The following is a 16,717-nucleotide window of genomic DNA, read 5'->3' as shown; positions in this document are numbered from 1 at the left end:
AGCTGTATTCTTGGCCAGCTAATTAATTGTAGGATGAATTTTGAAACAATATATAGTAGTACTGTCTTATACTTTCGACATGAGAATTATGATAATCATATGCGAAATTTAATAGACAGCAGAAGAAAAATGATATTATTGACAATATGCACAGATGATCGATGGAGAAGGGTGTGATTTTCTTTTATCCCATGCAGCTAGCATTAAAAGCCACATGAAGTTGCAGGGTGAATGCATGACGATTTAGTGAGATATATAGTAGTACTAGTAAACGATTTGGTAGCGGTCCAATCGTTTGTTTAGATTTCTCCCAACCAATAAATATATTACACGGCCAATATATTTATATTAAAAATACGCCTATATATCAACATCATAAAATTAAATATAGAGAAAAATTGAAAATAAATTAATGTATTATGAAAGCAAACCAGGACAGCGCGTACTCACACTTTAGCTGACAAAAAATGCCAAAGATTCATGTAATATGGTTTTGGATATTTTGAGAATGTTCTATGTTGGGCATTTTTTAAAGGGATACGATCATGATGATAATTAAAAATAAAATACACGTATATATGATCGATAATAATTAATATATATATATATATATATAATATAATATATAGCTAAAGCAAATCACACATGTGATGCATTTATGCTTCATGATCATTTATAGAGCAGTACTACTAGTACTACTGAATCATGTGATCATGTACATGTTTTTTCTACCCAAATCACGATCTGATCATGAAAGTGAACCATGAAATCATGATATATATATATATATATATATATATACACACACACGTATATGTAAAATTATCACTTCTGATGATTAATTTTCTCCTTCGATCTTTATAACCACGGGATTAGGGTCCCCATGTCCTAGATAATTTAGCTCGATCGGCATGAAATTCCCTGCAGATTCTCTCTAGCTAACTACTTGGAATTACTGATCAATATATTAATTAGATTAGGATTCTATACAACTGTATGTCTCATAAATTCAAAACCTATTTGAACAGATAATTAAATATAGAGAATCTAATCAATTAATCCTTTTCACTTGGGTTTATATATAAGAGAAGTATTATACGGATAATTGAAAAATAAGACTTGATCATGAGTCATGAATGGAAAATAGGGGATCAGCTGGAAAAGTCATGCAAATTAGGACGATTTCAAATCACATACAATTTGCTAAATTCATTTTCTCAAACAGGGGATAGTCTGAGTCTCTATTCTGCAATTAATTCCATGGTGCTTTACAACTCTGATCTCTCACGACCACAGCTCTCTCTCTCTCTCTCTCTCTCTCTCTCTCTCTGAGAATTCTCAAGACCTAATAGTTGACTGTAACGTGTATATATATATATATATATATATATATATATATATATGCATGAAAGCAAGATTAGATCGTTTGCCAAACATGGAAATAGAAAGAGATAAATATATCTAATTTTATACCCTACACTTCTCCATCACCATTATATATATATATATATATATATATATATATATAGATCTATATGATAATTAAGAAATAAGCATCTCATCATGATCATGTTCGATCTTCTCATGTTTGTTCTTTCTTTTCATTCTCTCTCCACCTTGATCTAATAATTTCTTCCTTCCGCTCGATCTTATATATATTTCCCACAATTAAATTTGTTTGATAGACTATTATTGAATGTAGTGCAATTTCATTTAATTAATTGTATAATGTTAATCTTTCAAAATTCTATATAAATGATAGAAGAATTATTACCTCAATAAATCTAAAAAGAAATCTCATATGATCGAGGAGAAAGGGAGTTTATATTATAAGAATACAGATAGTTTAATAATGCGATTAAATTAAAATTTGAAAATCATAGAGTCTGGACAACGATTAATTAAGCATGTTATGAGATATATGCTCCACTCCCTCCATCCCCCGGCCCATCCCCGAAAGGCATAAAGATAAGATTGACATAATGAACTTCATAAACCATAATCGATATTAGCTAGCTATATTATTTTTATGATTTCAAAATGATCCATTTAAATTCAAGAAATAAAAAAAAATTAGTGAGTTGTGACCATATATATATATATATATATTAATATTATATATACATACCTTTCTCATAAATTAATAGAGATTTAAAAAAGTCCACCTAATGGGAGCTAGGGACCATTTCTTTATTATTATTATTATTTTGGTTATTAATTAGGCGGTTCCATTTAGGGAGAATTAATTAAAGGCAGGAAGGCTAGGACAGCTTTCTCACTTTTTAACCTTTCATTTTCCATTTTTCACAATGGAAAAGCCCAATACGCAAACGCAAGCTGCCTAGCTAATCTAACATCTGCCTCCTTCCTAGCTTCCTATTCCTACCTCACGCGTACCCCAAGTGTACCGGCAATCAAATTTGACTTTCAGTCGGCCGTCCCGATCTGCTCACTACCCTCCCCCGTCTTCATTCCAAGTTCACTCATCCTTCGGCGCATCGCAAAGTTTCAAAAACATTAATGACGGTTTAGGTTTTAAAGAATTCTTTTGGGAGTTGATTGAGATCTAGTTCTTGATGCATGCATAATGAAGATCAATAGCAGTGCATGCACGCATCTGTCAACAAACGAGTAATGTGAGCATGCATGCATATTATATAATATGTTAATTTATCGAAATCTTGATATGGCCAGCGTAGTTTCAATTACCTAGTTATTAGTTAAAGTTTTTGGATCAGATGATACAAGGCTTGATTTTTAAATAGGAGAATCATTAGTTCGAACCCTTCCACCCCTTAAATAAATAGTACCTTACTTCAGAAGCACTTTCCCATTTAATTAATTACTTTTTTATATCAGTATATAAGGGTATAATCGGTCCGGTTTTGAATAAAATCTAAAACCGAACGGGTATTTACCGGTTTTACATTTTTCAAAACCGATTACGTCCCGATTACCCTCCTAAACCGGTACCTCCAGTTTTACCGATTTCCGGTCCGGTCCAGTCCGGTCCGATTTTTTAAAAATGTAAAAAACATATAATAAAATGTTATTTCTTATGATAAAATGTTATTAATAATTTAATATATATATTATGTTTAAAGCATATGATCAATTAAATTTTCATCTTTAAGATTTAACTTTTATTTTATAAATTATAATAGCATTATCTTATATATAATTATATTAATAGCATATGATCAAATAAATTACAAATATTCATATTTAATATTAACATTTTATGTTATAATTTATAAATTATAATATAAAATTATTTCATATATGATATATAATTATATATATTATATATAAAAAATTAATATATAATTATATATTATATATAAAACTTATATATATAAATATTTTATATAATATATAAAATTAATTTATATATATATATTTTTCTAACCGGTCCGGTTTCAAAAATATCGAAACTGAAACCAGACCGAATCCGGCCGGTTTTCATAATATAGGAACCGATTCCGGATCGAACCGGTTCAAGACCGAACCAAACCAAACCCCGATCCGAACCGATTTTCTAATTTAACGGTTTAAATTTACACCCCTATCAATATATATAAGTTTATAACGCATGCATGACCTATTTATATATTAGTTCCATTTTCCAACCTGACCAAATAGCATGGTGTGGTTCTTGGAGATGGGAATTCCTTCCAACACGCTCAAAGAACATGTTCCCCATGTGCTAGTGGGCCCGGAACATTAACACTTGCCGGCTCAAATTAGCTAGAAAAAAAGAGACTACAGTCGGAAGTACGTAGTACTACTCGATCGAGTTTCCTTTCAATATTCATGAACCACATGATCATGAATAGTCTTAACATGCAAATGATGAGTTCTGGCTAGCTAGCACAAAATATTCCTACCATTTTTTAGAATTCAGTTTTCGAATTTTAGTCTTCATAGTATTATATATAGATCATCAATATTGCTGAGTACGTGGCAATATTCAGAAGAAGATTGAGATGAAAAACTACGGCCTGATGCTGGGAAATACACATGAGGTCCTTCTTCTGGGAGTTAGCATGTACAATTTAATTAACCATAGAACACAACAAAGCCTTCTGATAGAACATCCAAACGGCACCGGCCACCCCACATGATCATTTCCCCCTCCATGCACCTATTTTCAGTCTTTCTATATCTCTGATAAATGAGCAATATATCATCTCATTTCAGATCATTCTCATGATCATCATCATATATATATAATAACTACTTACATATCACGATGATTGAAGATCGAAGAGCATCAAATGCTTTTTTTTTTCCCTTGGATTGAATCGGGAAAACTAGTAAAAGAAGTTACCAGAGGTTTTGGTTTTCACTAGATCAGCAGATTTGACTCATTATTCATGACATGTGGAGTTTAGAGGCTTAAAGCAGATTTTAGGGTTTTGCCCCAGTGCAGCCACATTGAATGCCACGCGGTTTTGTGAGGCCGAAGAGGTATTGTCACAGCTGACTTTGGCTTGCGCTATGGAGTTAATGCTCTTGCTGTCACCTTTTCACTCCTTCCCTGCCATTTTCTTCTTTTAGGTCAGCGTCTTCCCCATCTCTTCTCAGCCTCATTTTCTATATATACGGACCTAGTAAACCTTGGCCTTGGACGCTAGCTATTGTCTTAGCTTATCCGAGAAAGAACTAAAGAAATTCTGGAGAGAAAGAAGACCCATATATTAGTTGGATCATCTGAAGACAAAACATCAGACGACTAGCGAAGAGTACTTGAAATGGGCAGGCCTCCTTGTTGTGATAAAGAGGGGGTCAAGAAAGGACCATGGACTCCTGAAGAAGATATCTTGTTGGTCTCCTATATTCAAGAACATGGTCCTGGAAATTGGAGGGCTGTTCCTACCAATACAGGTTAGATTTTAATCGTTTTCTATTTTTGAACAGCGTTTTGGGCATGTGTTGGTTTGATTTGGTTTGGCTCATCGTTCGGGAAACGCACATAAAAGATCCCCCCCTCGCTTTTTCTTGCTGAGTACTGAAGGAGGTTAATTGGTCATTTGAGATGGTCATCTGGGCATCTTGAAGGCATTTCGGTAGGTGGTTATTAATATTACTCTTTTTTTTTCAGGGTTGCTAAGATGTAGTAAGAGTTGCAGACTTAGATGGACTAATTACCTCAGGCCAGGGATCAAACGCGGCAACTTTACAGACCAGGAGGAGAAGATGATAATCCACCTTCAAGCTCTGTTGGGCAACAGGTAACATTTCCCTCTCCCTCATATTTTTTGCTTCATTGGCCATTTATATTTTCAGAATTCCTAATTCCAACAGGGAATAAGGGTTTGTTAAGGTGCTTAATTACTTGCATAAGAAATAATATTATTTAACTTGTTTACTGCGAAATAGTTTTGGATTCTTTAGCTAATTAATTATGGCGTATTGATTATGGTGCAGATGGGCTGCCATAGCTTCGTACCTCCCACAGAGAACAGATAATGACATTAAGAACTATTGGAACACCCATTTAAAGAAGAAGCTTAAAAAGCTTCAAACAGGCCCAGAAGAACATGACACCAGAGATGGCTTTTCAGCTTCACAGCCAATGCCCCGAGGTCAGTGGGAGAGAAGGCTCCAAACTGACATCCACATGGCCAAGCAAGCTCTTTGTGACGCCCTATCCCAGGAGAAACAAAGCTACTTGTCCGAATTGAAGTCCTCCAATGGCTGCTCTAATGAAATACCACTAGCTCAATCATCAAGTACCTATGCATCAAGCACAGAGAACATAGCCCGGCTACTAAAAGGTTGGATGAGAAATCCACAAAATCCATCTCAAACAAACTCAGAGATGACTCAAAATTCCTTAAACAGCATGAGTGGAACTGATTCTGTATCCAGTGAGGGAACTCCAAATAAGGCAAACGACAAGGACCTTATACCATCCGAGGCGTTTGATTCACTTGTTGGTTTCGAGTCTTTCGACCCCTCACATTCTGATACGTCGACACAGTCGATGTCACCTGAGGCAAGCCTTTTCCAAGATGAAAGCAAGCCGGATTCGGGTGATTTACTGCCGTTGTCATTGCTTGAGAAGTGGTTGTTTGATGAAGGTGCTAGTCAAGGGAAAGACTTCCTTAGTGATATAACATTAGATGACAGTACTGCTACTGCTAATCTTTTCTGAAATGATTGTTGTTGTTGTTTTGGGTCTTCGTATTTTGTTCTAGGTCTTGAACTAATGAATATCACAGTTGGCTTAGCAGTGATAGTTTGTTTAGTGCTAAAACAAAAGTGTAAATTTGACATTATTGTGTTAAATCATGTCTTAATTGAGAATAAACTAACTAGAGTCTTGTATCTGGTCCTCTATATATTGAAAATTAATAGTTGATATGTAAAATCTTAATTAAGAGTTGCAAAAAACAAATTGATTTAATATATCTAAAGTTGTTAGGTGCAGTACTAGAAGCATAAGCATTTCGAATAGATGCTTGGAACGGAGGTGCATGCAGTAGTTTCCTCATTATCATGTGTATGCTTATGGCCGGGACCTCAGTACTAGTATGGAGGGTCAGGTTTTTAACTGGATGAGTAAAAAAGAGGTTTAAAAAAATGTAAATTTTTAGTCAGTAACAGCTTCGTTTGGAACTACAATTCACTTCAACTTATCTCAACTCATCATTACAATTTTTTCAAATTTCAATGTAAAATATAATAAACAATTCAACTTTTTCAAATATCAAAATAATAATAATATTTTATCATCTTAATTCAACTCAACTCAACTCAGTTCAACATCCAAACGCAACCTTAATTTCTGCATGCCCGAAAGGGAGAAAGCGAGCAAGCTACACCATATATGCAATTGGCTTAGCTAGGGAATTACGTACGAGATCATCATCTCCCTTTTATTCTGACTTATTGAAGTAGAGATCAAAATGTTACCTAGTTAGTTATAAAGGCTGGCTCGACAGCTTGTGTGCGAAGTTAAATGGGAAATAAATATCCATGGCTACTATTTGGAAGGATTTTATGGCTTTCCATAAATATATATATATATATATATATATATATATATATATATATATATATATATAAGCTGTTCCGTTTTATGCAATCTTCATGAATAGAATAGGTGAGAGATTTATTGTACGTTCTTTATTTCTTTTTATTAAGCACTTTAATTCGGCCAGACATGTTAATTAAGAGATGGAACCCGCAAACAAAATGTGCAGGCTGGAGATAATAATGTTGGATGATTTTAATGATTTATTTCCTCTACACCTATTCGATAGAAAGAAAAAGATAAAGTAGAAAGCAATACTTTTACTTACATCACAAGATACACTGATCTCTCTCTCTCTCTCTCTCTCTCTCTCTTTCTCTCTAGATCCCTCTCTCTCCGGCCCTCCAGTTTCTCACCTCTTTTGTATCCCTCTCTAATTCGTTCACCACTTATAAGAAAGTGAGAAGCTGTAAAGCCAGAAACTGCATTGGAAATGAGCATATATTGGCCTTTAAATGCAGGTACATGTGAAAGTTTTGAAGTCACTTGTTTTTGCAAGCTGTAGTAGTCGTCCAAGCGAGTAATCCATACTGTAAAGGCGTGGGAAGATGCATAAGCCCCTCATGAGTACCATTACCTAATGGCCACTAAACTGTTAAAATTGGAAAAAAAGAAAAGAAAAAAAAAAAAGTCTCCTTTCACCAACAATGGTATTGAAGATGAGTAGTCTATTAAATACTTGACCCCGGTGCTCCATATATCGTATCATAAGTAATGGCTGGCTACCAAAGAGATATAAAAAGTCGAGATCCCATTTTGAGAGGAAACTTCCTCATAGACATGATCATTTACTGCACTTACATGGTGAGGACAGAAAAGTAATGGGTGTCAAGTGTCCTGGTCAGAGGTGCATGAAAGCTCCTAATTATCCTTCCCCCCTAGCTTGGTGTTCATAATTGAAACAACAAAAATGAAGTTTTTAATTTGCAGAAGATTCATTTTACTCTCAACAACAAAACTAGCTGAAATTTTTTGCAGTGGTTTTGCCATTAACAGTAGTAGTACTATAACCTCTAAAAACAGGATGTCAGGATCATGTGGCCCTCTCAGACGTGATCTTGCAAGGACACAGCTTCATGCAGCATATGTTTATTGTTGGCTGAAGATGTCCCAGTACTAGTTGGCCAATCGGGAAATGATCTTAGCTACCTAACATTAAATGTAACCTGCAGCAAGCCAGATGTTGAAAATGTAATTTGATATAAGAAAGATGAAAAATAAAAGTTGCGCGCGCTGATGATTCAGTTTTTTGAAGATGATATTTGCAGATAACTTGTCTTCCAAAATACAATGAAGGCTATATATAAATTACTCTGCAGAGAGCAATTGATCTATAGATTTCCCAAGATTTCTCAAAACTATGAAAATTCTGGCTGTTTTATTATCTTTTTGAACCTTTTTAGATTTTGAGTGAGACTTACAAAAAAGTACTGTTCGATCTATACACATGAAATCTTACACACAAAAAAAATTATACGAATATATAAGTTTGATCTACTAATTTATAATAAAGAGTTTTACAATTTTATTAACCACATTAATTAACCACTTCAATATAAACGAAACATTTCAAATCAAGTTTAAAATTTATTATCAAAAAATGTGGTCAGATAATGTTTGAAACCTCGCAGGTCGCGGCACACGAGTATGCCACCAATTTTTTGGGCGTGCTAGCTTCGGGTGCTGGACCGTGCGCCCAGGCTTGCAAGCTGTGTGGACCGGACTTAAGTCCAATTAAGCCTGCATATGTGCTCACTTCAAACTTTAAACTTCAAAGATATAGAGCCTTGACTTTTTGGTGCGGGCTGCTGCCTGCAGCCAAGACAATTTAATTTAGGCAAAAGACTAGAAAAAAAAAAAAGAATTGAATTTTAGAGTCGAATAATGATAGAATTATTACCTAGTATTACCTATCTACTGCCTTTTTTTATATTTAATTTTTTAAAATTTTTTATTTTACTTAATGATTAAAGAAGTGAATATTAATAAATTTATATATATATTTAATTTTTTTTAGTGATTAAGGATGTTAAAAAAATACTTAAAAGAAAATAATAAAAAAATAAAAAAATTGATATACACTTAGATAGTAGATAAGTAATAATAAAATAGTAATTCTATCACTACCGTAAAAATTAATTATTAAAGGATTTCTTTTTTAATGCTTGGGAACTTAAGCATACAGTACTTGGGCCTGCCCCGGTCCAGGTGATCCTGAGGAGGCTTTTATATATATATATATATATATATATATATATATATATATATATTCAACCGAATATATTTGATAAGAAAAAATATATTCATTATTTCAATTTTATCATTCTTTTATTATCTCATGATATGATATTAAATTATAGGTTCACAAGTAAAATGTAATAAATATTTTTAATCACCTAATCCCACATCATAAGAAGGTGAAAGAATGATAAAAAAATTATAAAAATTGAGATGATGAGCAGCATTATTCATTTGATAATACGTAATTTAATATTAATCACTTAATCCGGAACTCCTCAACACATTTGAAATTGTGATATCTTTACAACTTCAATCAGACAAACACTGATGACAAGTTCAGCACGGCCTTTGATTAATTTCTTTTTTCCTATTAATTTTTTTTAATTTTTAGGGGTTCTTTTAATATCCGAATTTTGGGTCCAACGAAGAGTCATTGATGGGAGCAACAGTGAGGAGCAGCCTGGACAGGATTGTCATGATCAGAATTCTCAGCATGTCATTAATTGGCATTCAACTACCATGCAAATAGGTGTCATTTTCTCATAAATCTATGAATGCCATCTTCAGTTTATATATTTTCAAATGTTACGACCAAATCGGTCAGAAAAAAAATTAGTGATCATCATGCTATTTTGATACTGTCATATAAACGAGCAAACTACTCATGGTCAGCTGATTCATTTAATGTCAGACAACTTGGTTAATTAGATCACTTAGTTAAATTACATTTATATATATATATAAATTGACGGGAATTAATATAATATCATCTGATTGTACTTTTTTATTATATATAAACTAGTTCTAATCAATCTGCCTCGTTAAATCATATTATAAGTTTGTACGTTTTTTAATTATCATTATACCCATATTAAAAACATCATGATAAGCATACTACTACTTATATAATTCATTAATTGATATTTAATCGACAATTTTCATTTGTGAGAAACCAAAATTAATGTGAGTTCAAGTTTCCTCTAAAGGCATTCATCATGAAGTATAGGCTAATTAGGTCAAATTTTTAGAAGTGATCGATCAGGCCGTCAGTCTTCGATCCATGTTAGATGGATATCTGATCATGTGATCTCATTTAATTAGCTTCATCGATCAGCCATCTATGCATTTGATCATATATAGTTACACATGCAGTACTTGCAGTCAAAGAGCCCATGCGTGTGTGGTACCATCGATCTGGCTCCATTAACCCGAGAAAGCAATGTCAAAAAAAGGCTCAAATCTTTATTGCCTTTAGCCTTAGCAGACATTACATTGCTTACAGGAAAAAAGGTTGTGAAAGTATAGGATTAATTTTACTTTATTGGAATAATAAAAAGTACTGTACGTAGGCTTAATTAGCTAGCTAGCTTCCGTGGAGATTCATGACGGGCAACACACCATATATATCATATTTTTCTGTGGTCCAAGCTCAAAAGGTCTGTTTTCTTTTGCATGCATGGAGCAGCTTGGACAGGTGCCAAATATATATTGGTCACTGGGCAATGTAAATAATTATATTTATTATATATATATATATATATATATATCTAAATGGGATAAATAATCTAATTGCTGTAGGGTCAAGTAGTTGCATGATCAATCAACAACAACTTTCCTAATAAGTGGACATGCAGGACTAGCATTTTGATCTAATTTTAATTTTACAATTCATCAGGATGATCATGATCACTTGTTTTGGTCATTTTTAATGTCAATTTCCCATAACATGAATTAGCAATTAGAAGCCTAAGATGCTTTTATCTGAGGATAGGACCCCCAAAAGGCATAACCACCACTTGGTCTTTTACAGTGGGCATCTCAAATGGGTTGGGTTGGGTTGGGTTGGTGAGAAGCAGCGGGACTCCAACTTCGCAGTACGCAATCATCACAAATTAAGTCCCTGTCAACCTTCAAATCCATCGATCCTCTCTTAAAAGTTAATTTCCTTGTAATCTCTCTCTCTCTCTCTACTAAGACTGATCACGTACCTGATCTCTCTCAATTTTGTTTGTGCAATATTTCAGCTTGTATGTATAGATATATACGTAGGATGAATGCATCGAAATGGCCAGAAGCCCCATTCATATTAATGCAAGAACAGATAATGTCGAAGCTATGCATGCAGGTTATAATTGGCACAAACGTCTTAATTAACATGTAAAAACTTAAGCTGTACATAGTATAGAGTTCTTACCAACTTCGATCGATCTCTAAAGCGTATTGGTACATGACATTGATGCAGCAGCTTCTTCCTTCCATGGAGGGAGCTGGAGATATCATGAACTAATTGCATGCGTTATTAAAAAGTTCGAGGGGGAAAGAAACAAATGCAGGAAATAAAGAAGTTAGCCACTATATATGTACGTACCGGCAAGGCTTTGCTAAAATGCAAAACATCTAATTCCATGCCAGATGATGACCAAAAATGCATGGCAAGAAGTTCTACTGCTATTCTATCAATTATGATATTATACGCCTCGGCCAAACTAATTTTTAATGTTTTTTTTTACACATGCAAACTTATAAATATAAATTTTAATTACAGTTAAAATGTTTCAGGGAAAAGGGAGGGGGGGGGGGGGGGGAGAAGGGAGAGATTAGCTAGCTAGCTTACTAATTAATGCACTAAAAAATGGTCTAGCTGTTGCACATGCGTGCAAAGCCATGCTTGTAAGAGATCTAATATAATTATATATGTATACAATACATATAAACACTATTATATATGATACTGATCATGTACCAATATTGCTTAAATCATTATATGTATATATATATACACACGTATAATAAAAATAATAATAATACTGATCATGTACTAAAGAGTGAGTAATTAGGTGTAAAATTAAAATCGTGACCTTTTATATATATAGAGAGAAGAATAAGATAAAACCGGCCATTATATAACACAATTATAAGCCTATTAGAGAACACAATAATAAACCCCCAATATTCTTAAAAATTTATGATTTTTTAAACAAGTGATAATCTTTAACACGAATAAGAGTGCTAGACGGATTGTTTCGAGTTTAAATCTAGCCTGAATCTTTCTAATTCCGGCCTCCTACTATAAGAAAACTGTTTATTTACGACCAGTTAATTTTAACGAAATGACTATTTACAACTAAAATTGGTTGCCAATAATCTTTTAGTTACAATAAATTAATCACAAAAGTCCGTTTTTCTTGCAGTGGATCCTTGTAATAACTAAAATGTCAAGCTATATTTAATTCCTGATCTCTAGCTAACAGGTGGGCCCAAGGGTTATGATCTATTCTTGCATTAGAGGAGAGTAATACGGGTCGGATATAATTTATATGATCCAATACATGATCTTTTTCAAACTTCTAATTTAAAAGTACTCTTGAAATAAACGGACCACAAGGCATGCATATATATGTCAGACATGGCCAGCAATATTAATTAGTTCTAATACCATCGAACGTATGCCGGGCTTAATTCATCGATCTTTGGTAAGTTCTAACGACGAAAATTATAATTGAAACCAGATTAATTAAAGACAGCGCTAGCTATAGAGTCATGTTCCATGTTGATCCGGTCCGCGCAACCATTCCCGCCTTGCTTCTCATTTTTCCAAGAAATTACGACCATTCATTAATTTTCCTCAAATAGTTGATCAGTATAACAAGGAAACTCAGTACACCTTCTGGATTTTTATGGCTATCAAACCAATATAATATATTGATATTGTTGTAACAGTACTATATACGTACGTACAAGCATGTATAGGAATGAATTAACCATATGACATAATTATGCGATTTCACAGTTGTGGATATTATCAGATAAATTTTCCATGATTACTCAGAAGTTGTACGTGGTGATCGATCAGATCAGCCACATGATAATTAATTATGATAACAGATCAGACTGTTGATCTTTTTGATCTACCCAAGCAACAGTTATTTTCAGGAAGCTAAATTGGATCAAGTGAACAAGCTGATTAGAGTTTCAACTAATATCTCTAATGATGACAGAATTTGTACTTTGTCCACAGAATAAAATTCATCCCTGCTCATGATGATCGATACCATCGACCTTTTCCTTTAATAGCAGTTCTTCATGATCATGATGGTTATGGCGAAAGATCACTATCCAGCTTAAATATTCCTTCTGATAGACCTCAGCTTGAGGAACTAAGATTTACAGGAACTGGGTTTGTGTCCCACAAAGACAAATAAGGTTCCAAAATTTTCGTCTCTTTAACTCCACTTTAATTGAAGCTATCAATTAATATATAATTCCCATGTGAAGAGCATGCATTCATGTTAATATACCTATAGCCCGGCCTTAAAATAATATTCTTTGTCAACAATTGTTGAAGATAAAAAAAAAAAAAAAAAAAAAAAAAAAAAAAAAAAAGTCAAATAGCTAGGTGTGCTCTTTATGCATTAATTAACATGCTGCTAGCTAGTACTCGATATTGATCTTGTTAGAGCATTAGCATTGGTCTATGCATATGCATATGCAAAGTCATATTTACATAATATGGCTCTAAAATCATCCACATTGACTTATGTATATCCAAATATTTAGCTACTTATAAAACAGTGCTCACCCAAATTTGGATAACTACTTTTCACCCTACAAATCATATTTTAATCATTATTTCTCTCTCCTCCCACTCTCTCTCACAATCCTTTCATTTTCTTCCTCTTTCAACAACACAATAAATCTTCACTTGCACATTCATTTTATTATTATAATATATTATATATATTTTTTCATTTTATTATATTTTTAATATAATATATAAAAAAATTATATTTTTTATTATTGCATTTGTATTATTAATGTCAAATGTATGTAGTGGATGCTAATTGCAAAATATATATAAAAAAATTGATTTTAGCAAAAAATTAATAATAAAATAATAATATTTTATTATTATTTTGTCTTAAATATGCATAAGCCAATGTGAAAATTTTGCTTAAATGGCAAAGTGAATATGCAAAAGAGGTGATTTTGCATATGGATATGCATAGACCAATACTAATGCTCTTAATCAAACACGTTTTCCTTTCTGGAATATGCGATAATTAGATTGTAAGCTTAATTAGAGACAAAGCTCAGGATGGAGTTATAGGGAAAAAAAAATAATTACACGCATATATATTGCTTTAGTGCATGTCTACCCTCGGCACACACACATATAGGTTCTTAAACTTATAGAGCGAGATGGATGTTTCTTTTTCTTTTATCAATGGAGTGTTGATCTTTAGGTTTTTCTACAGAAAGTAAAAGGAAACAAGAAAAGAAAAGTGGTAAAAGCTCAGACTCAAGTTTTTAATGAATTCCTTAATTCGTCGACGAAAGGACAATGCAAAATTGTCTTCACGACATCGATCAATTCTCTTACATGTGAACGAAGACACAGGCCAGTAATGGTTTCCCCGTACAGGTTAGGCAAGCTTACCTATCATGCTCACGTTTTTAGGTCAAGCTAAACTACTGTTGATCGTAGCGGAAGCACCCCCACAAACCTGCCCTTTTGGCATCAGTTGGGGGCCACGCCATATTTTAGGTTTAAAATGTCTCTTGGCTGGTCATTCCAAAGCAAAACCATCACTGTTTTAGATGGAAAGCAAAGCTTTTTTTCTTCATTTTTAGGGTTTGGATTCTATGTTCGGGAATTATTCTTTTTGCACTATCGAGTTGACAGAAGGTTGGACAATCAATTTACGATCGAAGACAATTTTATATGGTTTGACACGGTAAAACGAATTACAAAAAAAATATATAGTCCAGGAAGATCAATTTCTATCTAAAAAACCCAGCATCTCGTGGACTGCATGTGCTTATAATTTGTGAAAAAGGTCAATTAAGTCCATAAAAGATATTTACATGATGCTCTATATATACATTGCAGAGTTAGGACTTGGCCATAACCACCAAGCTCTTGAGTCTTTCTCTATCTCATGTATACGTCTCTGCCTTCACATTGCTCATGCTGATATAATCAGTAAATCAGTCGAAGAGTAGTACTACCAACATCTGTTCAAAAAACTTTAGATAAGAAAAAAGAGATCAGGAATTAAGATCTTAATTACAAGATGAGGAAGCGGCAGGTGGTCCTGAGAAGACAAGAACCATCCGAAGGTTCCACAACTTCATCTGTTACCGTTCGGACAGTGAGATATGCGGAGTGCCAAAAGAATCAAGCAGCTAGCATCGGAGGTTATGCGGTTGATGGCTGCAGGGAGTTCATGGCCAGCGGGGAGGAAGGGACAGCAGCAGCACTTACTTGTGCTGCCTGCGGCTGCCACAGGAGCGACCACAGAAGGGAAGTGGAGGCTGATGTAGGGTACGAGCGTGCTTGATCCCCTTCTTCAAATTGGTCTTAGAGATAATATTATTGAATCCATTTTCAATCGAAGTGTGCCGTTTATCTTTATCTCTTTTTTTTTTTTTTTGGGTTTCTGATGGTTGCTGAGATATATAATAAATATATGAATGGATTACCATGATGTACTGAATTGCAGCGTATTTCATTTGTGGATTTGGATTGAGTATCGTTTTTTTATCAAGTTTTTATAACTTGTGTAGAAAACGTACTCTCTATTTTCATAATATTGTATTGAGTAAAAGAATGAAACAATTATATTTTGTTTATTAAACTTATAACGATCGAGCCATTCTCCCTCATTTTCATTTTTGCACATGTATAGCAGATCTGGGAAATCATCAAAACAGGTATATTATCTCAGTCTGATAAAGGAGAAATTTCAGCTTTGGTATTTTATATAGTTATATATAATATGCCTGGAGTAGCTAGGACGAAGTGTGATCTATCCATGGCCAGGGAGCTGCGGATGTAGATCGATGAAAATGTAAAACTATTATCATGAAATCGTTATATATATAATTAGTACTTGTATATTCTGAGCATATGATTGTAAGTGCAAACATAAAAACTCCATAAAAGTATAGTACTATATTCATGAAGAGCGCGCACCATCCACTTGACAAATTGGGAAGGGAAAGAACATCGATCCAGTACAGTGTACTACTACTCCATCTTCCAAAAGTTCTGGAAATGCGCAGCATGTGCCAGATTGTTAGCCTAATTCTTTGGGATCCATCTAAACCAAACACCCTCATTAAATCATCCTCAATCTTCCATACGAATGCCTGGAAAGAAAATCATCAACCTGCAACGTCTTGATGCCATACGTTATATGATGGGATAAAACTTATATATATATATATATATATATATATATATGCATGTTTATCCCTTGATGGAGTGTAGTTTTCATATAACTTTCCCAGAAAAAGGGTTTCAATTATCTTCACTTCTATGATACCATCTAGCTAGGGATACAGATCAATCATTTGATGAAAGTACTCGTCCTGCACCATGTCGAGTACACGGATCGGTACCCTATTCAAGCAAATTTTTCACAACGTACA

General features: G+C 33.7%; 2 protein-coding genes across 2 annotated transcripts; both read left to right on the top strand.

Moving 5' to 3' along the window:
* Nucleotides 1-4,527: 4,527 nt before the first annotated feature.
* LOC121249780 (myb-related protein 306-like) lies at nucleotides 4,528-6,382 on the top strand. The gene is made up of 3 exons (XM_041148582.1): nucleotides 4,528-4,887; nucleotides 5,105-5,234; nucleotides 5,431-6,382. Exons 1-3 carry the CDS (start codon nucleotides 4,755-4,757, stop codon nucleotides 6,158-6,160), a joined length of 993 nt encoding a protein of 330 aa, XP_041004516.1. The 5' UTR covers nucleotides 4,528-4,754; the 3' UTR covers nucleotides 6,161-6,382.
* Nucleotides 6,383-15,203: 8,821 nt separating this feature from the next.
* Nucleotides 15,204-15,864, top strand: LOC121249779 (mini zinc finger protein 2-like). Its single transcript, XM_041148581.1, has one exon. The coding sequence runs from the start codon at nucleotides 15,358-15,360 to the stop codon at nucleotides 15,622-15,624; it is 267 nt and encodes an 88-aa protein (XP_041004515.1). The 5' UTR covers nucleotides 15,204-15,357; the 3' UTR covers nucleotides 15,625-15,864.
* The last annotated feature ends 853 nt before the right edge of the window (nucleotides 15,865-16,717 follow it).

This window comes from Juglans microcarpa x Juglans regia, chromosome 2D (assembly GCF_004785595.1).
Source record: "Juglans microcarpa x Juglans regia isolate MS1-56 chromosome 2D, Jm3101_v1.0, whole genome shotgun sequence".
Lineage (NCBI taxonomy): Eukaryota > Viridiplantae > Streptophyta > Magnoliopsida > Fagales > Juglandaceae > Juglans > Juglans microcarpa x Juglans regia.
Note: the sequence above shows the minus strand (reverse complement) of the source record. Positions and strands in the feature narration are given on the sequence as shown.

Bases quoted from the DNA above. Each gene is read 5' to 3' on its own strand.
- LOC121249780 (XM_041148582.1), top strand. From the start codon at position 4,755: ATGGGCAGGCCTCCTTGTTGTGATAAAGAGGGGGTCAAGAAAGGACCA. The intron at 4,888-5,104 runs GTTAGATTTTAA...TTTTTTTTTCAG, and splicing joins GGCTGTTCCTACCAATACAG to GGTTGCTAAGATGTAGTAAG. The intron at 5,235-5,430 runs GTAACATTTCCC...ATTATGGTGCAG, and splicing joins CAAGCTCTGTTGGGCAACAG to ATGGGCTGCCATAGCTTCGT.
- LOC121249779 (XM_041148581.1), top strand. From the start codon at position 15,358: ATGAGGAAGCGGCAGGTGGTCCTGAGAAGACAAGAACCATCCGAAGGT.